This window comes from Trachymyrmex cornetzi, unplaced genomic scaffold (assembly GCF_001594075.2).
Source record: "Trachymyrmex cornetzi isolate Tcor2-1 unplaced genomic scaffold, Tcor1.1 scaffold223, whole genome shotgun sequence".
Classification (NCBI taxonomy): domain Eukaryota; kingdom Metazoa; phylum Arthropoda; class Insecta; order Hymenoptera; family Formicidae; genus Trachymyrmex; species Trachymyrmex cornetzi.
The window spans coordinates 3,687,650-3,713,460 of NW_017296881.1; the positions used below are offsets into that span (position 1 = coordinate 3,687,650).

Consider the following 25,811-nt stretch of genomic DNA (forward strand, 5'->3'; position numbering starts at 1 on the left):
TTTACAGTGTAAGTGGCTTGTGTCGTATCGTGTCCAATCATGTGCAAAGTAACGATAAACGTAACTGTAAAATTCGTTACCGTTACCAAAAAAATGTAACTTCGTTACCGTTACAGTTACCAAAGAAAAAAAGTAACGCAGTTACTAGTAAAGTTACCAAAAAAGTAACTTGTAACTGTAACTTCGTTACAAGTAACGAGTTACTTCCATTCCCTGATCACCACATCAATTTAGAATAAACTATCAGTTTGAAATTTTTTGGATATTATTTTTATTTAAAAGACACTTCTAGTGTGTGTTTTATTATTGTGCGTCTTGAAACCGAAATTTGCGATCAAAATTCATTCATCTCCATCCTACTTAGTTTGAGTTTATTTATGTTTGCGAAAGGTTACCGCGAAACGTTATTGTTCTATACACGCATTTACATCAATAGACAAGTCAAGGAAGTGGATCTGCTGCTCGAGTCCTCCGTCCGTTCTTTTCTTCCGTGCATTTTAGACGTATTCTCTCTTTCATGGGCGAATGAATCATAATGCATTTATACATACACACTCTCGTTGACCTTGAATACTACTCCCCCCGTTTATCCTGAATTGGATGATGTGTTTTATGAAAATAAAAAGAAGTTCTCACCTTCGTATCCGGTTCATAGGAAAATTCCGATTGAATCATGGACGTATACGATGTACCTTGAAACTATCGTTTCGACATTAGAAAAGATTCCGAAAAATATCGATATTGATATCTATTGCGCGCTATCAAAGTTTTTAATAATAAAAGTTGAAATTAATTTTAATATCAAAGATTAGAAATAAATAATGAAAGAATGAAGCGAAAATTAAAAGTAACCAAGATTAGACAGGCATACAGAAATAAATATAAATAAATATAATAAATATAATAAGAAATAAATATAACTAAAAATAAATATAATTATTTATCACAATTATTTATAATTTATTATTCCTTTATTTTGAATTTTATATACATATACATAGTTTGATTTATCTTGAAACTCTAATTTAACATCAGTAAAGTATTTAGATTAGATTTTATATATAATAATATCTATTTTTGAAATTTTGTGATACTAAATTCATGACTATTGGGACTTTAATGAATTTGGAACACCTTATAAAATGATAATTCAATGTGAATAAGATTTTAAGAACTATAAAATGTTGATAAGCGTCATTCACATGTGTATCAACACTTTACAGTCTCTGAAATTTTAACCACATTAAATTTTTTTTGCGTTGATAGCTTTGCGTTTTGGTTCCGGAACTCAAGTTGGACAGGCCTGGTCTAGAGCAACAATCTCTCTATAAGGTATCGTAATTTCGCAAATTACGATACTTTAAAACACGTAAATTAGTGCCTTTTGTATAATATATTCATTACGTTTATAATTATTAAACCTCTAGCATCATATTAATTTTATCCGTTATCTCATGTCATATATGATCACTATATAGCTATATCAAAATGTCCAATAATCTTTCATTGTAATTAATTCGATGTCATTGAATCGACTAACTCACGATAATTTCGTATTTTTCTTATAGTAAATATTTACTTCAAGTTTGTTATACTCTTTAAAGGCTGTTATTTATTAACTTATTATTATTTATAACTAAATAATACAAAAACTTAAATATTTGAAAAGATTCTCTCAAGCGTAAATAAATTAAAAACGAAGTTAGGAAATATTATTTTGAGTTTTCTACCTCGAAAAATAATTTCTTCTTTTTGACGAATAGACAACGATGAATTAATGTATGTAATTGTGTATTATTGTTGTGTGTCCGGCTTATGTTCTTCCGTCACAGGCAGCGGTCCAAGTATGACGTAACGTTTTCTAATAAATTTCATCGTAAACTTCAACCAAACTTTGGCACGATTGACAGAGGAAACATCCACTTAGAAAAAGCTAGTTTCGATACGAGTCGTGGTAATATAAATAACGCAATTACCGTGCGCAGCTACTTTTTCTGATATCAATTAAGAAATTGATAACATATAAATCAGGCAATAGAATTCATAAATCCTGTTTTCGAAGCTGCAGTAATGTAAAAATAGTATCTATCTATATATATGTGTAATATTTGGCATAACGTCTGTTTACAGAAGGCAGATATTTTTAGAAGATACGTATATACGTTTAACTTTTATTATATAATCACAATATTATTTTGAAAATATAATTACCATGAATTAGGTTCAATATTATATAAATGTACAAAATTTTGTAACAACATCAGGCAAATGAAGGATTATAGATATTTATAGCCATGTGATGTTTTATGCAAATTGCTTTCAAGTGCTCAAGGCTATTTAATTTCGAGAAAATTAATAGTTTGTCTGCACTTCGCGGAAATGGGGAGCAGACCGATTACATTAGTTACTTCGTTACTCGCTCCTAAATTTTCCCAAGTTCGCTCGTATTTTTATCGCGGTGATATAATTAATATCGAGACGAAAAAATTTTTCTGGTTAATTATAACGACATAAAAAATGTTAAAGAGCTTCAAAAAATTGAAAATAAATACGGATCTATACGTTCTACTTTTTGGGAAATTAAATATCAGAAATTAACATCACAAAGAAACGATTACGTGAAATATACGATCATAAATCGCACAATAATAACACGAGCTTTTTCAGCATCCCGTTGGGGGTGTACCGACTTTGAAACGTATGATGGAAAAATAATTTGTTTTATATCCATACGTATGACTCATATACGCGAACAACTCCTTTGATGTTTCACCGGCAACAAACACAGCTTGTTATCTCTCTTTTATTGACGCCTCTTTTTTTTTTCATTAGTCACGAATCATTGATCATTACAATAATTTTTTTTCTTACAATTATCCACGATATACATTAAAAAATTGTTTAATTTTTTGTTAAAAAAACAAATATTTGTTTAAGTGATATTATATAACTGTTTATACGCGGCAATAAAAAAGTAATTAGTTCTATCAGTAAAAAGATAATCAGTTCTATAAATAATGACATAATATTATGTATAAACAAGTAAGATGAAAAATTGATAAAAATTATTTCGAGGCAATCTATAAAAATATGTACGTTTTTTATATATTTAGATAAATATAACAAATGTACGTATATTTTTAGAAATATTAAAAAATAGAAACTTTTCTTTATTTTTTATGTATAAAGGAAAACTTTTTATTTATCTAATTCTATCAAATCAATATCAAAATATAATATCGAAAAATCTTGATGGAATAGGTGGACTTTCTTTTTTTTTTAACCAGAAAATGAGTGATTTTATAATATCATATTACATAACAAATAATTTTTTATTTCGTAATTGAATCAAATTATTAGTTTTAAATGGGAGTCCCATCAGTGAATTAATTTTCGACGTAGAATTACCATTGTTAGGAATTCTCTTATGGGACGGAGAAAATTTTTACGAAGTGCAATTTTTTAGTTATGAACACACAGCTCGCTCGTGTTCAATCGTCGTTGTTAGATTTTACGATGTACGCCCGGCGCTAAATGTACGACGACTGAAAATAGAGCCGTTGACGTCAAGGGTACCGAACGCGCGCGCACACAAGATTGCGAACGTACAGGCATAATGATTGCATTCGGCACAGCATTACTACTGGCCACGGATTGCGTGCCTGTCGTGTATACGTCGCATAAACGAGCTAAAACGAACCCCACGACGTTAAAACGAGCTACCGTCCTTCCGGTAACTCTTGCGACATATCGATCTCGGTTTAATTTTGGACGTCTTCGAATAGAAGTGAGAGATCGATAACAATCAGATATGTTTGTTATTGTAATAGAGAAAACAAGCACTGAAGATTGTGAAATACAATCTCTTTTGGTCGATATAAGTTTTTAGATACATCTAATTTGCCGAAAGCGTCGTATTAGATAAAAGAAAAAGAGCACAATATATTTTACCTAATTAATTGCAAAAGAATATTATCTAATTTTTAATTTATTTAAAAAATCATAAGGAATAATACTTTTCAATATAAAAATTTATATGTAATCCTATTTTTTTATTTGACAAATTTCTGAGTATTAAATGTCTTTTATTCTCCGCTGTTAATATTTTAAATACTATTATTTTAATATCTCATGCGATTCTAAATTTTTATCGCGAAGGGGATGGTTATTTTGGGGAAACTTAATTTTCCAGACGCAACTACATTCACTCGCATAACTTGTCGGATCGCGATACTGTTTAATTTTCTCGCATTTTATTACATCATAATTCATACCTTTGAAAAATCCAAGAGAACATTGCCAACTGGCAAAGTGGATATATTCTCACATAAGATTATTTTGCCAATAATTGTATATAATCAAATACGTAGAGTTACTCACACGAGTTCACCTATACGACTGACGTAGCTGAACTTGCTCTCTTTTCTTTATTGTTAGACACGATCGCGACGAGCTTGCAGCGGCATCGCTATTTCAAATATTTATTCAAATAGCGCAATTTTACAACGTAATTTCATCGAAGAAATATCTGAACCATTTCGTAGATATCTTGCGACAGCGAATCTATTTTTCATCTTACTCTTTCGCCCCCTCCTCTGTCTCGACTAATATAACAGCGACGTATCCGAATTGAGAATTGTTTTTGATCGACTGTAGATAAATAATTGCTGGCGTGTTATACCGAGTGACGTATTGATTCGCGTAGCCTCATTTATATTTATTTAGTTCTCTCGTGCAATGCCGAATAAATATTTCAATTTGCATATCAAATCGAACCTTCCTTTTCCTTTATTTAAACGATGCTGTTAATAAATTACGTATTATATATTTAAAAGAGATGCAAATCTTTAATGTTCGGACACAGGAAAGTTTACATATTTTACGAGAACAAACATAATTGTATGTCCAGTATATACATATACCCAAATGATGAATATTTTTCCTCTCGTCCATCAAGAATAATAACGTAGGCTAATTAATTTTAAGACAGTTAATTCTTAATCGGATTTTAATATAACAGAATAGAAAATTATAAATTAATAAAAAATTAATAGAAAATTAATAATCTTCGCCTTAAATATTTTTTTCACAATCAGTCAAATGGGAATTCGATTTTTCAGTCGAAAACTTTAAAAAATATATCCACCCGAGCTTTTCAAGTGCAGTATAGAAGGTGATGCATCAAGATTCGAGACTTGCTTTCTTTCGGCCGTAAAGCTTACAGCTCGGGAACGAGCTTCGAAAACCGGTTCCGAGACGTATGTGTTTCTCTCATGAACATGAACATGCGTCACATATATCGTGTGCATATGTGGTAAACGACCACAACTTGGCCTGTCAACCAGCCGTAAGAAGAAAAAAGACCTCGGTTTTCTTTGCAATTTACGATTCACTGTAAAGTTCATTACGACTGCACCCCGCAGCCGAGAGAACTCCATGCATAATTCAACGACATGACTCCCGAAAACAGTCCTACGTTTTTCACCTTTTTCACGGAATTTCCATTAGAAATCTTCCTTCGACGGCTATATTCCAAAAGTCGCTAATGATATTAACAAGGCAAACAACTTTTTAAACTCATCCTTAAATTTTAGGTCATTCGGACAATTCAGTATCAAAAGTAAACGAAGCGTATGTCATGCATTACACAATATTGAAACTACAATACCAAATATTAAAGCCTGTTCATGAATTGATAAGGTAAACCAGTTATACATACAGTGAACGTGACCCAATTATTAGATGAAATAACCAAAATATTAAATATTAAATTTTTAATAATATGTAGACTCTAAATAAATTTGTCTTATTACATTTTCATAAACAACGAATTCATTTAAAGTCATACATATTATTAAAATCTTATATTACAATTTTTTTATATTTTGTCCAATAATTGGGTCATGTCCACTAACTCTCCACTGGTTTATTTGTCTTCTAGTATAATCAGGAAAAGAATAATTCTACATGAAAAAAAAAAGTCGAAAACTTAGAACGAAATTTGTACCTATATATTTATATATAGCAATTTTTTTAATTTTTAGAGCAAATTGATCTATTCGATCTCGAAGTAGTCGCGTGTAAATTCTCTGGCGATCGTGCGGTTGCATGCTGTAACATAGAGAAAGAATCGCGTGCACGAGCCGCTCTGTCACGTGCACGCGCGACGCGACAGCGCGATATAGACGAAGGCCCGAGCGGCAAGTGGTGCAGTCGGTTTTCTGCCAGCATCGTGCGTGCATACGCGCGAGAGAAGGTACGGCGATTCGTATGTATTATGCGTGTGCTGTGTATGGCTTGCCCGTGAACGTGAAAGCGCAAAACGCGAAAACCGTCCTTGACGAGCGCTCGTGTACGCGTGACTCCTCCTGTCTCTTCTCTACTTGGAAACCGAGGTAAAGAAGTTACACTACAGTCGCAGTTTGAACGGAGCCTAAATGAAATTTTAACGCGTGAATCTTAAGCGTTTAAAACTCAAGCCGTAAGAAATTGACCAACGGCAATCGAATATGATAAAAATAATCAACTGTGATTGGTCAATTTCTTGCGACTCAAGGCTTAATTTAATAGACTATCAATAAATCATTATCTAAGTTTCAAGTCTTAAGCGGTAAGAATTTGATCAATCACAGTTGAATGTGAGAAGAATAATCGACTTTGATTGGTAATTTTTTTACTGCTTAAGGGTATATCCACACAAACTTGCATAGCCGCATAAACGTATGCACAAAGAAAATGGTGTCCAATCGCATTTCTTCTATAAAAACACACGTAAAATGTGATTGGATAATTTTCTTTATGCATATGTTTATGTGGCTATGCAAGTTTGTGTGAATATACCTTAAGGGGCTCTGCACAATAAAAGAGACAGGGAACAAAGAACAGAATAAGAATTTCAATTTATCAGAAATTATGTATTGTGGAATACACAGTTTCTGATAGGTGTTGAGATTCTTATTCTCTGTTCCCTGTTCCTTTTATTGTGTGCGGAGCCCCTAAGACTTAAAGCTTACTCTCTAAATCTGAACCAGTAGATAATTACTAAAAGTACCAAGTATGCCACTGGTAATCAGTGAGTGAAATGTGAAATTCCTAACCTAGCTAACCTTTATTATGTGATCTAATTAATCTTATTTTAGTGCATAAATTCAATGAATATAATATTAGAAGATTGAAATTAACATATAAATATCGATATTTTAGGATATACGTATAATGCTCAAACCTTTTTTAATTGAACTTCACTGATTATCCATTGCTAAATACATCACTGGGTGATTAGTGAATAGTGGTATATACTTGGCACTGATATCAGATTATCCACCGATTCAGATTTAGAGAGTAGGTAATGGCTTATTGTACAAGTTTTACGCCTTAAGATTTGATTGTAGATGCCGCTTTAAAGAAACAGTGTTCGAAGAATGTGACGGGGGAGACCGCGTGACCGGCACCGCGGCACCACGATCACCCTGACCCGTTCCTAATTAATCGCGCCCGCCGCAATTAGGCGCGAGCGTAAGCCGAGGATCGTTAATTGAAGAGCCGGCGGAGCTCACTCGTGGCTACGAATGTCCGTGCACCGAGAACGCTAACTCTGGTTAACCGAATTTTCTCCGTTCGGCTGCGTGTTGCGGGTAAGACCGTATAATTCGGATAATTTAATTAAGTTGTAGTGCAGCTTCAATCGTTAGTTATCGCGGTTTCGATCGCTGATCGGCTGACACGTTTGGACCCCATGAATGTCGAAAGCGTTGCTCAAAATAAGAGACATTAGTTATCACTCGCGTGTATATAAATCAACGTTTTACGCAAGTTAGAGTAACAAAAAAGAATTGACTGAAATTTACCGAAAATAAATCCTCAGACGCGAATTCGAAGTCGACCTCGAAACCAAAGTTTCCAAGAGCATCCGTTCCAGAGTCTGCTGAAGCTTTCCGAGCGGGGTATTTCCCGGGATTCCGGCACTCAGAAGCTAATGTGATAACAAGATTTCCGCGAGAGATGTCGTAATTTATCCGTTTGTCAGAGATTTGAACAAAAATGAGAGCAGACAGATTTATTCTTGAATTTCGCAAAGAAAAGCGATTTTCAGAATAGCTTTCGCAGCGCGAACATTCACGGGTGCTTTGTCCTCGCGGATTGGATTACTGTACGTTGTCAGTTATAGAGTCGATGATGGATAGGTTGTAGTATACAGAGTGACTTGTCAATGTTATTTTCTCATCTAATTTTTAATGGAGCCTAAGAGCGAATTATTTTTACACCGAAAAAAATTTACTAAACTTTAATAAATGTTTATTCGAATGGAGTACTGACTAAATATTTACTAAATAATGTGAACATTTATTTATTTGTCTCATCAGAATCATTAATTTAAGTATTATTTTTGTATTGAGTAAATATTTGTTTATTGTAAGTAAATGTTATGTTAGTATTGTTCAAATAAATATTAAAATTTAGTAAATTTTTCTTCAATGTAATGAAAATGTATACAAATGAATGCCGAATAAGAGATAGAAATCCAAACTGAAACAGAATCTCCTTTAATGTTTACTCTCATGTGAAAATAAATAGAACGATTTTGCATGCATTCACACGGTAGTGCTATTAATCTTGGCGTATACGGTTTCTATCAATGTATATAGAAATCGTTTCCAGCCGGTCATCACTTTTCCGAGCTAATTTCAAGTCACGCGTTATCGTACCGTTATTAATGTTTTGATTTATACTCGTTCATCCGTCAGTATTTCAAAGTTAAAATTAATCTCTGCGATAGTAACGGTAGTGGCAGTAAAAGCGGATCACTCTGTATCGACATCTGCAAACGTCATCGGCGTAATGACTGGGATAATCGTTCGGAAATCTCCACCATCGTGCAGGCGGTGCTTTATGAACTCTTTCTGTGTTACTATATGCAGCTGCTGGCAGTCAATCGACGAGCGGAAAAAGAACGAGTCGCTTTTCTCGAGCGTAAGTGCGTTCCTCTAGGGGAAAGCAAAGCCACGCAGGGCATTACATCGCCGATCATCGTCGTGCAACGCCGTTCCTCGTGATCATACATATCGAGATTACCACTGCCGTTCGTGTGTGCACGTGTTTGTGTGCGTGTGCTTTTCTCATCTGTGTGCAGTCCCATGTGCAGACGACCATATAAATGTTTCATCGAGTCGCCGAGAGACTCGTCTCCGCTCTGCCGGTTGCGCTGCCCCGTCGTTGGAAAAGAAAGTTGCCGCTCGCGATTACATGAACGGAACACGCGACAACGGGGGACCCGCGGGCCAGTGAGTTGCACATTTAGCGTAATTTTGCGGGGCGATGACTTTGCACGCGATGACGTTGACGTTATCGCGATCCGATCCGGTTTATTCGCGGCGGTGTCGAATTGAGGACGATCGGAAGTGAGGCGGCCGAAAGCGAGTAGCGACGAATCAGCTGGGCTACGTTCGAATTCCACCCGAATGCTTCGAATGTGTCATTTTATCCTTTTTTAGTATTCGATGAGCAACAAGGAAATAGAACGTGCACTGTTAAATTTTATAGGGTCAAATTAACTCAATGTGAGTCGCCACTGCTCCTACTCAATTTTTATTTTTTACTAAAACAATGGTTATATTTGACACTATACAGTATCAATTTAACATTATATAGTGTCAAATTTAATTATCATTTTAGTAGAAAATAACGACATATTTAGTAGGAGCAGTGGCGACTCACATTAGGTTAAATTGGACACTATAGATTTAACAGTGTGAGAGGCACTCGGATGGATACCTAAAATTCTGATTGTGCCCCTGAAGTTCTTGTTTCAGTTTCGATGAGCTTAATTTTCGACCTTATTCCGCTGGTTGTGAATGCGAAAAAGCGGAAGTTTACTGCAGTTTCGTTGTCAGATAAACGTGAGAATTCCTTTTTGCGGTATCGAGATCGTGTCGCTTCAAATCTTGAATGCAATCGACTTTCTAAGGCTGTTGCAAGTTTCTCTGCGAAGAGATAGACAGACTGATATTTGAATTATACAGAATTTGTATATTTCAACAATTGTGTAATTCCAATTTTGTGCTACATTAAAACAGGATTAAGATAATCGGCTATACATTAATTTCTTTGAAAACTAATCTCAGGTTATGATATTCTTTTCAAAATATCGAACTTATGCTAAAACACATTAAAAGTACATCAAAACAGGATTAAGATAATCGGTTCTTATTTTCTCTGAAAACTAATCTCAGAAGCCATGATATTCTTTTTAAAGTATCAAGCTAACGCTAGAATAAAAACACACTTATATCGATAAAAAAAAACCGCTAGAAGCATATAACATATAATACTAAACGACGCAGAATTGTAAAAAAATAATAGCACTTAAAAAGAAGAGTAAAGAAAGGATAATACACAGTAACATCTAATAATAATAAAATATTTAAACACTAATTTAACGCCATTAAAAATATTAAAAGTCTCCATAATATTTCATATTGATGAAGTTTTAACGGACTCTTTATGATCTATAAGTACACGAACGTCGACATGTAAAATTGCCAATCTAATTTTAATTACAAAAACAACTTTGATCTGAAGGTTCTTAATATAAACTATATTTTTATTTCGTAATTTTATTTTCTGTTGTAAAAACAGTTCCTACACTGTTAAATTTTATAGGGTCAAATTAACTCAATGTGAGTCGCCACTGCTCCTACTCAATAATATCGTTATTTTTAACTAAAACAATGGTTATATTTGGCACTATACAATATCAATTTAACATTATATAGTGTCAAATTGAATTATTATTTTAGTAAAAAATAACGATATATTTAGTAGGAGCAGTGGCGACTCACATCGAGTTAATTTGACCCTATAAAATTTAACAGTGTACAATATTCTAATTTTACGATGCATGCACTTTCTACACTGAAAAAAAATTTCCGGGCTTTATCCGTTCAAAAAGTAACAAACGGATATTTCCGATTGATTTTGATCGGATTTATAAGACTATCCGATCAAATTCATCGGATAGTCCTGTAAATCCGATAAATTTGATCGGACAGTCTTATAAATTCGATCAAAATCAATCGGAAATATCCGTTTGTTACTTTTTGAACGGACATTTTTCTCAGTGTATGTATTAAATTTTAGATTCGATCGTTCCAAAGTTAACGGAATTGTATCGCAAGGAATTGTAGAAAGTAAAACCCAAAATATTTCAGAAATTTCAGGATTCTCTTTAAGATATAAAAATTCTTGAAACATTTTGGTTTTACTCTCTACAATGTCGGCAGATCGCAACAACATATATTCTGCATGTGCCGTTTGCACGATGATACATTGGAAGGCGTTTGATCGCGCGGCACATCGTACATCGTCTCGCCGAGTGGCGCCTCGGCGCCGTAATCCATGGTAATTCGTAAAAGAGCCGAGGCCTTGTTGGAACGCGCCGGAGCTCGCAGCGAAGAGTAGATTTCCACGTTGCCCTTAATCGAAATTTATTAACCGTGGCAAAAGTGTAAGTACCGCACGGAATTACACTGGATTGGATAACGCTCGCGCGTCGCTTATTATGCACCTTGATATCGCTCACCTCGGAAAATTTCTTATGCAATGGCTAGACGGTAACAATAGCTGACACGAGAGAAGTGACCTTTTATTTTTAGAAGCGATATCGCGAGAGAATTTGATCTGCTCAATTATCGTTTAATGCTACCTTGATCAAATAACGAGAGTATGTCAAGAGGAGAGAAATCGATAAATTATTAAAATGTATTAAATTGTTAGAAAAATGTTATAAATTTTTAAATGTAATAAATTCCTATACACGGAGAGAATTTTTTCTTAGAATTTACCCTGAAAATATGACAGTCGTGGGACAACATTCTATTTTGAAGAATTTTAACATAAATCCCTCTCATTCATTAATAAAACTACAATAAAGTTTAAAATAAGTTTGATCAATTTTACTGAAGTGCATGGTAAAAATCTTCGAAATACAATGTTGTCCCACGACTGTCATATTTTCAGGGTAAATTAAAAAAAAAAATTCTCTCCGTGTACAGTTTATGTAAACTTATTTATTCATTATTTCAGTTACTTCGATATTTTTAAAAGAGCTTTTAGTATCTAAAAGAGATTTTAGTATCATAAATTTACGACGGATGTTGCACAGGTTTGGATTTCTTCTAAGAGTAAACAAATTGTGTAGAAGTCTTTCTAGAAGATACGGTGATTCATAGTAAACGGCTATCACGAGACCTCGTTTATGTTGCTAATTGACATTAATCTACGTGGAACAAAGTTGACAGGCGCGTGAGTCTAGTCGTCCTCTCGCGAATTAATCGAATTATGTCTTGCGCGAGTTCGGCTTGCCAATTTATTTGTGACGACGCGGGCGATACATCATCATGATCATCCTCATCATCGCGTCACCTCGATTGTCTTTCAATAGACTTGCGCTGCTTCGCAAATCAGCGGCCTCCGTTTTGTCACGTACTTTTTTTTTATCCATTAATTGTCCACGATCGTAAAAATATCGTGTCTTGATCTATCAATTCGATACGAAGGAAAGCAAAAAATCGGTTCTGCAGTCGGAGAACCGAGAAGCTAATCGAAATGAAAAGTGCTGTTGTCAGGATTTTTTTTTGCTATCACCAAGAACGCTGTAATACACAATTAGCTCTTATCACTTTTGCTAAAGATGCAATATTCTTTATCAATACACTAATACAAATAATATCAGTCAATTCCTCAGTTAACAATTAATGCAAATATTTTTTTACAAATTTATTAATCATCTCTTATGTAAGACTACCATTTTGCAATGATATATTATATCTCTGTGTATCTGTGTTTACACGAACGTTCAGAGTAACAGCAGCGTTTGCGAAGCACCATTGCTAAATTGACGCGCATTCATTAAGGATTGATCGCTCAGCTATTAATGGCGCGTCACCGGCGCGAATGACGGTGTAATTGGCTCGTGGCTGTGTTGATATTCCTGCGATACTTTCCGACCTGTGATCATCGAAAGTGCGATGTAGCAAAACAATGATACTATATCGTTGGAATTTTCCCAACTCTTCATAGATACACAAGTAATATTATCTATATATACGCACGTGAAGAAATTATATTTAGAGCATATGCAGTTATTACGATGTTTGACTCGTTTCGAGGTTTTAATTGAGTCTGAACAACATTTGATTAGGATTTCCTTTTCTTACACGTACTTCATAATAGATTTTATTGCGACATTTAAACGTTGCTATAAATATTGCCTTGAATATTTCTAAGCATATATGTATATTGAAGTGTTTTCTATTTGAACTTGAAAAACAATTGTTTTTAATTCAAAAATACTTATTTGCATACTTTGATTAGCAGTTTTTAATTACATATTAAAATTATAAGAACTGCAAACATCTTTTATATCATTTAGGCAATATTTTAAATTATAATATTGCATTTCTGATATATATAAATATATATATTTTATGTTGTATATAAACTGTTTTTAAAAGTATATTATTTATAATTTTGGGTAGCTAATTTAATCGACATTGACATGTTAAAAAATTGATAGGCATTTTTTTAAACTATTAAATTATTAAAATAAAAGACGTTGTTTAAGAATCTTAATTTTTATTTTCATTATACTTAATACTTTTGTCAAAAGAATCGACGAAAATTGAGACGTATATCGTTGCGTCATGTCTTTATTTCCACAAGTTTCATTTCTGCACGAAGAAGCTACCGCGTGGTTTGATGAGTCACAATGAAAGTATTTATCGCCTAGCGTTTCATTTAAGTATACGCCGCTTCTCGGGTCACGATTTGTGACACAAGACATCGAGGACGACCTGAATTCGCGAGATGAAAAAAATTTCGATTCACAGGAAGAAAAAAAATTATTCTTTTGAAATTAAGGTAGCGCTATCACGCAAAATTTAACATTTTTTATCAGATGTCAATTAGCGTTTATAAGAGAAAGTTATGGCAAACTGAGATGAACAATTTTAATTTTGCACGTTTGCAAGGAAAAATGATTACGTGAAAAGATTAGATTCGCGAAATGTGAATTTAAATCATAGTTGTGAATGTAACCTTAGGATGGTAACTAGATTTCGCTGACTGTGATAATACTTTTGCGCGCGAGGAAACTTTTGCCGAGAACGAGAATTGCATCTGGAAAAAGAATGTCTGGATTAGACCGTAAAATTAAGTGCAATAAGGTAAACGTAATTCACATGCTGCTTTTTATCTCAGGAAAAATCTAAATCGGAATAAAACGGTTGGCATTAAGACAACTATATATTTTTAAACAGATTTTTTATATGACAATTTATAAATTGGAGAGGATAATGTCTAATATAAAATTATTTATGAAGAGGACATTTTGAAGATTGTTAAACTACGTGATTTGTGATAATCGAAAAGTTGTAGATAAATAGCTTATTTTACACAATGAACGGATAGAATAAAATAAATACTATGAGAGAGAGAGAGAGAGAGAGAGAAATCTGTCATTTTATTAGCTCATATTATAAAAAAATACGTATTTATAAATTTGTAATTATTGCCCAACTTAAGATGATAATCAGTTCTAAAATACATATATATTAGACGGTCGAATTGTTGGCTTTTTTAATATTTATTTTTGCAAGTTTATATGTGCTTTCAAATACGATTACGGGAGAAGAATTAGAAAAATTAAAGAACTTATTGCGAAATTCATATATATGATCGTTTCTTAAGTTTTTAATGTTTATACACACGCGGCTAATGTTTATATAACGCGTTCTCTCTATACGTATCAGTTATTGCGAGGAATATTTTCGAAGCCTCAGTGATCGAGTTGGTTAAGACACTTGTCCAAAAAAGTCGAGAACTCGCAGGTTCCAGGAATCCTGGCTAAGGTAATATTTTTCACAATAAGTTCTTTACGGTTTTTCTAATTTAATTTAGGTGGAATTATTAGCGTTTCAGACTGATTGAAAGTCCAAAAGTTACCGGCGCGCAATCTGAAATAAATTGATTTAATAAAGAATATATATTGTATTATTCGAAACATCTAACTTTGACCATGATGACGTTTTCTATCGTATTTAATGTATTCATATATATAGTCGTTTCTTAAGTCTTAATAATGTTTATGTATGTTTTCTTTTGCTAAAATGACAAATTTCTTTGTAGAATAGTTTATTTTATTCCGTCCATTTTTGTTATAAGATAATAGTTATTTATTTACTTTCAACAATTTTCCGATTGTTGCCTGTATTTGCATTGAAGCAACCTAGTGACCCAGCATCATATTCCTCAGAGCCGAGAATGTGAAATAGATATTTCGTGATTTTTATTGGTCCATTATGATTTTTTAATGGCACACAATTAGTAGTCGTGTACTCTTTTCACATCGCGCCGCGCGAGGACATTATTCACCAGGAAACTACCCTCGGTACGGTCCGCGGGTTGCAATTACGTCGCGTTATTATAGCAATAACCCGCAAGGATGCGAACGATATTTTTTCCCGTGCACGCAAACGCGCTTCAGCCGGTCGAATCCGGTTTGTATTTTGAAGTGATAAGAAAACTAAACGCGATAGTGGCTCTTACCTATTGAAGCTCGACACCTGAGCCAGCCGTTTGTAATTACTGTTTTCTTGTTTGATGTCTAAATGCAGGGTAAACATGCCGCATTAGTCTAATTACTGTACGTGCTTCGCATTGTTCTCGAGTGTCTTGCTCATGATTATATTGTTATAGCTAGACAGTTTCTTTGCCTCTCCGTTGTTCGTCGCGTCTGTCATCACGCATCCTACGTATGACACAGTGTAACACGATAGATCGCTTTATCCGACGTTAACGGTGGAAAAAAAAACGGAGACTATATAGTATTCTGCGTGAATGGAAAACTCAGTACACCCACTATCGAGAGTAAGTGCGATTCGCTACGTTCAACCGGCGTGACAAATTAATTTTACCTTTTAACTTCTTTTTTTTTTTAATTTCGCGACTCGGAATTCTTACCGTATTTTTTTTTAACATAGCGACGTTTCGCTCGTTTCCGCAGTCTCATATCCGCGCTCGTAAACGGTGCTTTTACTACGGCCGACTGACTCAAACGGCAGTCGATTAAGGTTCGAAGGTTGACACCTTCAAGATCGTCGCGCTTTGTTTCTACGATCTGACCTGGTTTCTTTTTTTCTTCTCTGTCCCTGTATGGCTACAGTATTCGTGAGAATACGGTGAACGGCTTGGTACCTGCCGGCGACTGTAAGATTTGCAAGGATACGAGAGACGAGCCGAAGGACTCCGAGGGTGCGTCCCTGCTCTGTGCACTGAAACCGCGTAAGCGCAAGGAACGTCGCGAATCCTGCTGCCAAGAACGGAAGCTAATAAGGTATTTATAATTGCATACTAAAATCATACAGATCCTTTAATGTCATTCATAATATTCTTAACTCTAGAACACACACCGTTCCGAAAAATTCTGAAAACACCCTATGGGTCTGGAAAATCCACTGTAAGTTCAATTTAGATAAATATTTTTAGACTCTTTTTTTTATTTTGAAGTTATGAGATCTAGAAATATACTTGCATAGATTGTAATGCCAAAAAGTTTTTATATTGTTAAGTTATAAAATAAAATTCCTCGCTTTTCTTTTCTTCGTGTACGGAGCAAGTGAAATTTCGATTGGCTCTGAGAAACTCATGTGTGTTCGAGAGTTAATTTGATCTTAAGGTAAATTTTCACGAGCTGCTCTAACCGGCTATTTCAGCGACAAAAAGGATCACGTGATCAAAATGGATGCTTGATATTCGTCAATTTTGATCACGTGATCCTTTTTGTCGCTGAAACAGCCGGTTTGAGCAATTCGTAAAAATTTACCTATATTGTTAGTGAATTTTGATGTCGCTAAACATTATGTTTCGACAAAAACGTTTTGAATTGGATTGAATTATTATTTATTGATGAAATCAATTTCATGATTTATGTAAATTTTATCGCGCGCTTAGATGTCACAATTTTCTCCAAAACATTTGCTGTTTATTTTAAATGTCGTGTTAATTATGTCGTGTTAATTATAAAATGTAATGGTCTGTTAAGTGTAATAACTGTGAGAGCGTTTTACACATGCGGTAAAAGATTACTTGATAAATTATTCCGAATTTCATTTACAATTAGTGTTGATTTCTCTCATTCGCGTGTTATGAAACTGTGTAACTCTTAATTTATTACTGTAACAATAAGTATTGAATATAAATTTGCATACAAGAATTATCGCGGTGCAAAAATGTAAAATGTCCATTTACTAAGTTTTCGTACGACTTGAATTTTATGGATACGTTTGCGAGCACTGTTTGTCTTTACTAGTATTGCGTTGCGGCGAATTTAGAATTGTACATAGAATGCCACGACTATGCCTTTCAGGAGTAGCAGTGAAGAACGTGTTCTTGACAGTCCCACCGACGTCGCGGATACGATCAGACGTGTGAGCAGCCACGAAGATTTCAATAGCCAGGAACATTTGCACATTTTATCGCAACTCGGCCAAGACATGGGTCACGGTGTGGTGAGTATATAATCGCAATAGTTAAGGTTCGACTCTAAAAAAAAATTGATATTTTTGTATAATATTTTGTATAATTTTTATTAAATTATTAAATATATGAGACCTACTTTATATATAATTCTAGAAAAGTATTTCTAATGGAACTAATTATCTATTAATAAACGTTCTTTTATTTCATTATCAAATGTATCAAAAGTTTAATTATCGTATAATACATTAATTATTTCATTTTATGTATTAATATAGAAAGTATGTTTTGATATATAATAAATTAATATTTTTAGAGTTGCACAATTTTATTATAAGTAAAATATAAACTTTTGATTGCTAATTGATTCGTGATTTGATGTGGCACAGAGATGTGGCGGATTACCGCTCCATGAGAGAACCAACGTTTCACCAGTGTCGAAAAAATCGTCGTCAGTACCGTCACCGTGTGAGGTAGTTGTAGCGACTGAAAAATATGATTGCGACGCCGAAAAATTGAGAAATAGCGAACGCTTTAGTAGAAGTCTTACCCCGAGAGGTAGAAGACAAGCACGCAGGAGAAGAGTGCACAGAATCCCAGATACTGACCAGAGTTCCAGTAAGGTAAATAAAATCTTTCATTAAAAAAGAAACGTTAATTAATATTTAGTCTCGTATATAATATTATGTGATGTTAAAAAGTTAATTTTGATTAAAATTTAATTCCAGTAAAATAAATTCCGATATTTCATAAAAGTTGCATTCCTAAAATTAGCATAATTAAATTTTGGTCTAATCATGAAACTCGCAAATTATATAGGATAAAGTGTACAGTGATTGACCACTTAACTGAAATTTAATATAATCACTGTAATCACTATTTAAATTATTTGAAATTTGAATTTAATGCAAAGCAAATGTTAAGTAAGGTTCAAAGAATATGTCAAATATAAAAAACTTTGGATAAGACCATGTTTTTTATTTTTTGCAACAGTAGAAACTTTTATTCAGAAAATGATAGTTATTGACCACAAGTTTGACAGTTATTGAACAGAAAAAAGACAGTGATTGACTATTAGTAATACCATCAAAATAAAGAAGAAAAAATTCAGAAATTGAAATTGATTAATGTATTCTCTTCTTTCCCAAGTATAGGACAGGGACCAGTTATTACTATGTTGTGAAATTAGCTATTAATTCGACTTGGATTTTAATATGTAGACAAATTCGTAGCAAATGGTCAATCACTGTATCCATAGTGGAAGAAGATATGTTTGATGTGTCATATTTTCTGTATATCATCTATAGTCTCTGTAATAGTATTGGGCTATTCATCTACAGTCTGTAGTATTTGGCTATTAATGGCGGTGGTTTGTTCTAACTTTTATTATAGGAACATTAATTTTGACTAGTATTTGATTGGTTGGTCATAACGTAGAAGAACATGCGCAATTAGCATTATGCGCATTATTAGGGCTATCGCACATGAAATGCATAACAGAGCATAAGCATAACATAAGGCTGCTAAACCAATGAGCATCTTATGTAAATCAATATGGCGACATTATGCTAGATGCTCATTGGTCCAGCAGTCTTATGTTATGCTTATGCTCTGTTATGCATTTCATGTGCGATAGTCTTTACACTTTGCTTCTTCCACCATAGATCTGTTCTTTTTAGCTAAAATTCTTGCACAGTTCATCTTTCTTCCTTTTCTCTCTACGTTGGAGAGAAAAAGATAACGGAACTTAATTAAGAAGTATATATATAATTGTCTTACATATTATTAAAACATTTAATAGCACACCTTTAACCGCACAGTTATTTATTTACTCTCATTTGCCCTTTGTTAATTTCTTATTAAGAGAAAAAATAAACCGTGCTAAAAGTTTAACTAAAAAGAACAGACTCCATGACTATATCGTGGTCAATCACTTATACTTTACTCTTTGTGACATTTTTAGTGGTAATAGGACTTTACAGATGTTGTAGCGATAATATTGCGATGCTTAAAATAATTTATATTCTGCATATCACGAATTACATTTGATAAGAAAAATTAAGAGTTTAATTTTTTTAGGAAAACGAAGAGGAATCTGAAAATATGTACATCTCCAATGTGTCACCGAGTCCTAATAGTCATAATGGCTCCCCAGCTCAAAGCTTCTTGGAGATGTTGAGCAGCGGACCGAGCAGATCACCTTCGCCAGCTCGTCCACCGACCGTCGATCACGAGGACGTTAATAATCCCAGTTTGACTAATTGGGGCTTTCAACATTTAGAAGGAAATGTAGATATATTTAATTTTATATAATATCTAAATTAATTAAAAATTAGAGTTTGTAATATGATAATTATTGAGAAATTATACTACACAAAATAATTAACAATTAAATGTAATTTTAACTTAAAGATTAAGGGTGTCATTACACAAATCGTGGAAACGCGGAAGACGAAATTAACTAAACTTTACTCTAGATTTCCACGTTTCCACATGTTCCGTTCCGTCTGTTTTGATCTGCTAATATTACATGGAACACACAATTTGAGCGGAAAAGCGGAATGGGAAATTAGAAATTATTAATTTTTAATGGTATTTATTGATTAAAATGCTTATATTCAATACATAAGCTGAAAAGATAAGCATATTAATAAAAATTGCCATGAATTAAGTAAACACAATTTTTTAATGAATACAAAAGTGTATTTGTCACTATACCGTTCCGCGAAAATTGTGCTCCATGTAATATTAGGAGATCAAAACAGCCGGAACAGAACGCGCGGAAACGCAGAAATTTAGTAAAGTTTAGTTAATTCTGTCTTCCGCATTTCCACACTTTTCATGTAATAGCACTCTAAGAATTATGTGAATAGAGATATACAGAAAAAATTATATACAGGATATCCCATTTTAAATAATGCATTAAGATTTCTCTAAAACTATGGTAGATATGGAAAAATGTTTTAAATAAAAGTTGTATGATTTTAGAGGGACATAAGAAGGTACCATTGATTTGACGAAACATCCTATTTTTGATGGCAGAATGTAATAGCTGGTGTCAAGAGCTTTTCAAAACACTGCAATAAAGTTATATTTCATTGCATACTTTTCGAGTTATAAGGCTTGAAAGTTACAATACCGCTGACATTAATATTACGCAAGGTGTCCGGCTAACGGTTAAAACCTCTTGAATGCTGTTCAGGATCATGTCCTGGATAACATTTGTCAAGATCAAAGCCATTGGAGATTGTACTTTTTATTTTCATTTTAACGTAAAAATGAATTTTTAATGTAAAATTGAAAATAAGAGGAATAATCTGACACATCGCGTAATGCTAATACCGGCGATACTGTAACTTTGAATTCTCATAATACAAAAAGCATTTAAAGAAAAATATTTTATTATAGTGTTTTGAAAAGAGCTCTTGAGCTACAAGAGTATGTGATGAAAAATAGGAGATTTCATTTTTTAAAAATCGACGTGACTTTGACCTGACCTTGGCGACGCCACCCAAGATCAAATCAATGGTGCCTTCTTATATCTTCCTCCGAATCATGCAACTTTTGTTTGAAACATTTTTCCGTATCTACCATAGTTTTCGAAAAATCTTAATGCATTATTTAAAATGGGACATCCTATATACAAGTCAAGATTTTTATAAAAAATAAATGTTTAAACTTTTTTACGTATATTAATTATATGTATCAATTGGAATTTGTAGGAAGAAGCCGCGGACGCTCGAGTGGAAGCTATGCTCTCGCCAAGAAACTCGCTGTTGCTCCCCAGGAGATTTTACTCCGAAGAGGAAATACAATCAAATACACTTAGTCCATCGGAAATGGGACTAAAAAATCTTGCAAAGCATATTAACGGTCTGAAGAAGAAGATCAAAAAGTATGAGGATGAGTTTGAGGAAAACTTTGGCTATCGACCGAGTCATTCTGACAAAATGAGCAATCGCGACATCAAACGGCTGTGCACGGAGCTAAATAAGCTTCGGAAAGAACACAAATTATTGAAGGAAGATCCAATAGGTGCGCTTCTAGCCAATGCCAACAATCGACTGAATATTACCGGCAGTCCCATAAACAACAACAATGGCCACGAGAAATCTCAGACAATAGAGGAAGTGATCAAGGAAGCGGAGAAAAAACTTAGCGAGAAGCGTATTAAGTACAACCGGCCCGATAACATGGACGAACTCAGTTACGATCAATTATTAGATGAAAAGACGGCTGTGCAGAAAGCATTACTCCACATTGAAAACACTTTCGGCAGGCCAGTTTCTAAGGAAGACAGATCAGTTGTTCGACCATTATACGACCGATACAGGACTTTAAAGAGACTGCTCATTAGAGCGGGCGCGGTAAGAACAATTAATTATTGTTAACTAAATATAATTTAAAATAAATTTTTGGAGTAAAATGACAATGTGTTCTGTACATGTTGTAGAGCAAAAATAAGGACAGCGTTACCGAACTGGCCACGATCCTAGAGCACGAAACGATGGATTTTACGTCATCGAATCTTCCAGGAAATCCTGTAGAGACTGATAGAAGAGCCAGCGAGCCTGATATGTCACATCGAGGCATCTTGGACTGTATCGATCCCGTAGATCAATTGCCAACTGATAGCGATAGCCAGCATAGCAGTAGCGATGCCGGTGAAGGTCTTCACGCTCTTCCTCAGTAAGTTTAGATTAAAATTATATATAATACGAAGTTGTTATACACATATAAATATATAAAAAAATATTAAATTAACACTTTCAATATATACTTTTTTAGGCTCTATTTACTTATGATTCTGTCTTTTCTCTGCAATCTAAGTCTTTTGATACTCATGAAATTTTATTTTGAAATTTCTCCAAAATAAAGAAGGAATTCGATTTCCCCTCTTAAAGTATTTTGTTAAAACTATTTGATAATGTAATAGAGATGTTGAAAAGTAATTCTGAATTTTTTCATATTTAAAAATCTATAACAACAAAATAATAGGTTGCAAATCGGGAGAAAAATAAGATTATAGACGGAGGATTAATTATATACTTATTCTCTCAAAAAAGATTTATAAAATAAAAACATTAGAAATTATTTCTAATAAAAAAACATTTAACTAAAACGTATTTGCTGACAATTTTCGTTAAACGTTATTTCCTTTTTTTTACAGAGAAGAATTACTGATACAACAACGGGCTACTCGAGAGGAGAAGAAGCGGCTTCGTAGAGCGTTGAAAGAATTAGAAGCGCAATTTGAAGCTCGAGCTGGCCGCCGTATGCAACGTGAGGATCGTGGACCGCAAGTCACTACCGTGTATGAATCATACAAGCAGGCGAAAGCGAAATTGAGACTGATTGACGCCCTCATAGCCAAAAAGGCTTGACGTAGTATTTAATTCACGAATAATGAAGAACTGATTTGAAACAACATTGTTGAAACTTTAAATGGTCTTTAAATGTCTGTAAGAAGATACAGCTGTCGCAGGCACATTCATCACCATCTGCAATTTTAGCATTATGCGGTCATGATTAAAAAGGCCTGAAGAGAAGCAATATCTGCCTGAACGAAGAATACTACTGTAACGCAACGAGAATTTATCATATAAAATCAAAAGATTTCGAGAACAAAAACATGAAAGTGAATAATACATTCTAGTGTAGGATTTACTTCGCTTTCATAAAATCATGCGTGCCGTATATCCTCTTATACGGTTTTTTTTCGATCGCAGATTCCGTTTGCGTTACGACGCTGGGAAAATAATACCGAATGTTTTCAATGTTTAAAGTAATGCATCTTTTTTACAACATCGTTTTTGATCAACATAATCGATATATCGAAAGACATAAACGAACAACTTATAGTGAGCAATAGTATGTCTACAGAATAAAAACATGATATCATGGTAGTACATTTGAACTCTTTAAGCGCTAATAATTCTACAACTTAAACTGAATACGACGTAATATAAAATAATTGTTCGATGATATAATCGCGTGCATCTTGTTCATTTTGTATTTAATGTATTCGTTTGCAATGGAAGATTTCCATTTGATTGTCCTCCATTCATTTCATTGTATATGCAGCATTAATGATACATTTTTGACACTAACGAGAAATTGGATGCTTATTTTGATACATTTACAATTCATGAAATTGATCAGTTATAAATGTATTAAAAAATGTACTTATATTTTATATGTATATATATATATATATATTTGTTGCAAAGATTTCTAAACTTGTTTGTACTTAAAGTATCAAGTTTTATAACGGTTAATGCAAGAACATATATCGAACGAACGGAAGTCCAACTTGTCATTTTGAATCGTTAAAACAAATCAAGATTTTTCCGACAAATATAACGACGTATATCATACAATTGTGAGAAACGTGTTTAGTTTATTGCTCGTAAAGAGTCGAATTTTTCTCACTGACGATAAATTTGATGATTATCGTAAGATCAATAAGACTTGAAAAAGAAAAGATAGGAGAGAGCGGATATCCATATAATGATTAACATGTTTATAATGGACCCGATATTTATTTTATCATTTTAAATAAATCGCTGAAGTCTAATGCTGAAAGAGTAAAGAACGAATCTGTGGGGTTATACTCGTATTATATAAGTACCTTGTAAGAGATATCACATGTTGTAATATTGTAGAGTACTATAAAATGTTACGATCTTAATAACGTATTAAAAGAGAGAGAAAAAAAAGAATATTCACTAAGAGAAGCTCGTTGATTTTTGCGTTTATATTTTTGTACAAGTACGATTTTAAGGCCGTTCGCAATGTATACACACACAACCGACTAGGGACTACTATCGTAAAAACGCCTTAAAATTCCACTTGGATCGATTTTTTCACATAGAATCTCGAGAATCAAGGGTGCTAATGGCTTGAGTTCTACCGTATGCCGACTAATATGAAAGAAATGCTTTGCGAATTTCACTGACGATAAGTTGCAACTGCGCCGAAGGTGTTTTTTCTCATTTTACCATGACACTGACGAAATCAGCCACTGTTTCAGATTTGAAAGTTCTGATATGTAATTGAGACACAAAGGCCGCGGTGGTTTTAAGCTTTTCGATATCAAGCAGAAAACGAAAATTGATGAATGATTCACTGATTTCGTATTCCTGCAGGCAAAAATTAACATTTTTGAAAATAATTGTACACCGACGCGCGGCAGCGAAGCCAGTCGCGAACACGTAAATGCGTGTTCGTTCTAATTAACAAAAGCGAGTGAAAAAAAAACAAAAAAAGAACAAGACAATTCTTTAGACCAAAGCATTTTTTAGTCTGTGATATAATGAGAGATATATTTGCGTTAAGATGGGAGAATGTGTGTGTGGAGTACTTGGTTCCGTTTCTATTTTCTTCTTCCTTTTGTGAAAACAATTTTGTAGAAGACCGAGATAAAGGGAGATGATTTTTCCGCTGTTTTCTTTGCAAGAGATGATTGAAGTCGGCAATATCTTCAGAAGATCTTATAGCGATGTCGATAGCATAAAGCAGAGTCCTTTTTCGAAAGAACGGTTGGAGACAGAGTAATCTTAGAGAATACAAGGAGAAGTAAGAAAATGGATTTTTTATAGACGCATCAATAATTGGAGTGAATATAAAAATAAATATTTGAATATAAATATTGACTTGATTAAGAAATCCAACAAGGATATATCACTTTGTTGATTGGACAATCCTTGAAATTAAGTTTGTCTTATCTGTTGCCATTTTATAATTACTCCATCATTTGATATGTAGCAACAAAAATGTGCGACAGTAAGAGCACTTTATTGCCGTGACGAGATCATTTCCGCGTTCGTCACAGAACTGTTGTCCTCCATCCGTACTGCCAAAAGGACTGCGCTGTTCACGAGAGAAAATTAATTTTGTATTTGATGCCCACAGGAATGTTTTTATTTCTCGCGGGTGCACCTAAGCGCCCTCCACTAGTAAGAAAGAGAGAGAGCAAATTAGTATTATCGTATATATATATACATATATATATATATATATATATAGATCTAAGATAACATTTTATATTAACGTTAACTAAGATACATTTTGTAGCGGATAGTATCTTTAACGCATAAGAATAGATCGCGTGATTCTGTGTAGACGCTTTGAAAGGAAGGGAGAGAGAGAGATAAGCAGGAATACTTTTGAAAAGAAGCCAGAATACAGAGGGAAGCAAAAATCACTTTATTTAGCGAAGCTAAGAAACAGGCTAGATTACGAATCGTTTAATTAGTACTAAAAAAGAAAGAACGCTA

At 33.7% G+C, this 25,811-nt stretch overlaps 1 protein-coding gene across 2 annotated transcripts in view; it reads left to right on the forward strand.

The window, feature by feature from the left end:
- LOC108760299 (protein FAM13A) overlaps positions 1 to 24,782 on the forward strand; it is a 43,700-nt gene extending 18,918 nt beyond the window's left edge. For both annotated transcript variants that reach the window (XM_018506162.1, XM_018506161.1), the window contains exons 5-11: positions 16,220 to 16,390; positions 17,423 to 17,564; positions 17,922 to 18,155; positions 19,612 to 19,821; positions 21,255 to 21,899; positions 21,986 to 22,221; positions 22,703 to 24,782. In XM_018506162.1, coding sequence (XP_018361664.1) covers positions 16,220 to 16,390; positions 17,423 to 17,564; positions 17,922 to 18,155; positions 19,612 to 19,821; positions 21,255 to 21,899; positions 21,986 to 22,221; positions 22,703 to 22,916 — 1,852 coding nt within the window. In that variant the 3' untranslated portion in view covers positions 22,917 to 24,782. The remainder of the gene's footprint in view (positions 1 to 16,219; positions 16,391 to 17,422; positions 17,565 to 17,921; positions 18,156 to 19,611; positions 19,822 to 21,254; positions 21,900 to 21,985; positions 22,222 to 22,702) is intronic.
- The last annotated feature ends 1,029 nt before the right edge of the window (positions 24,783 to 25,811 follow it).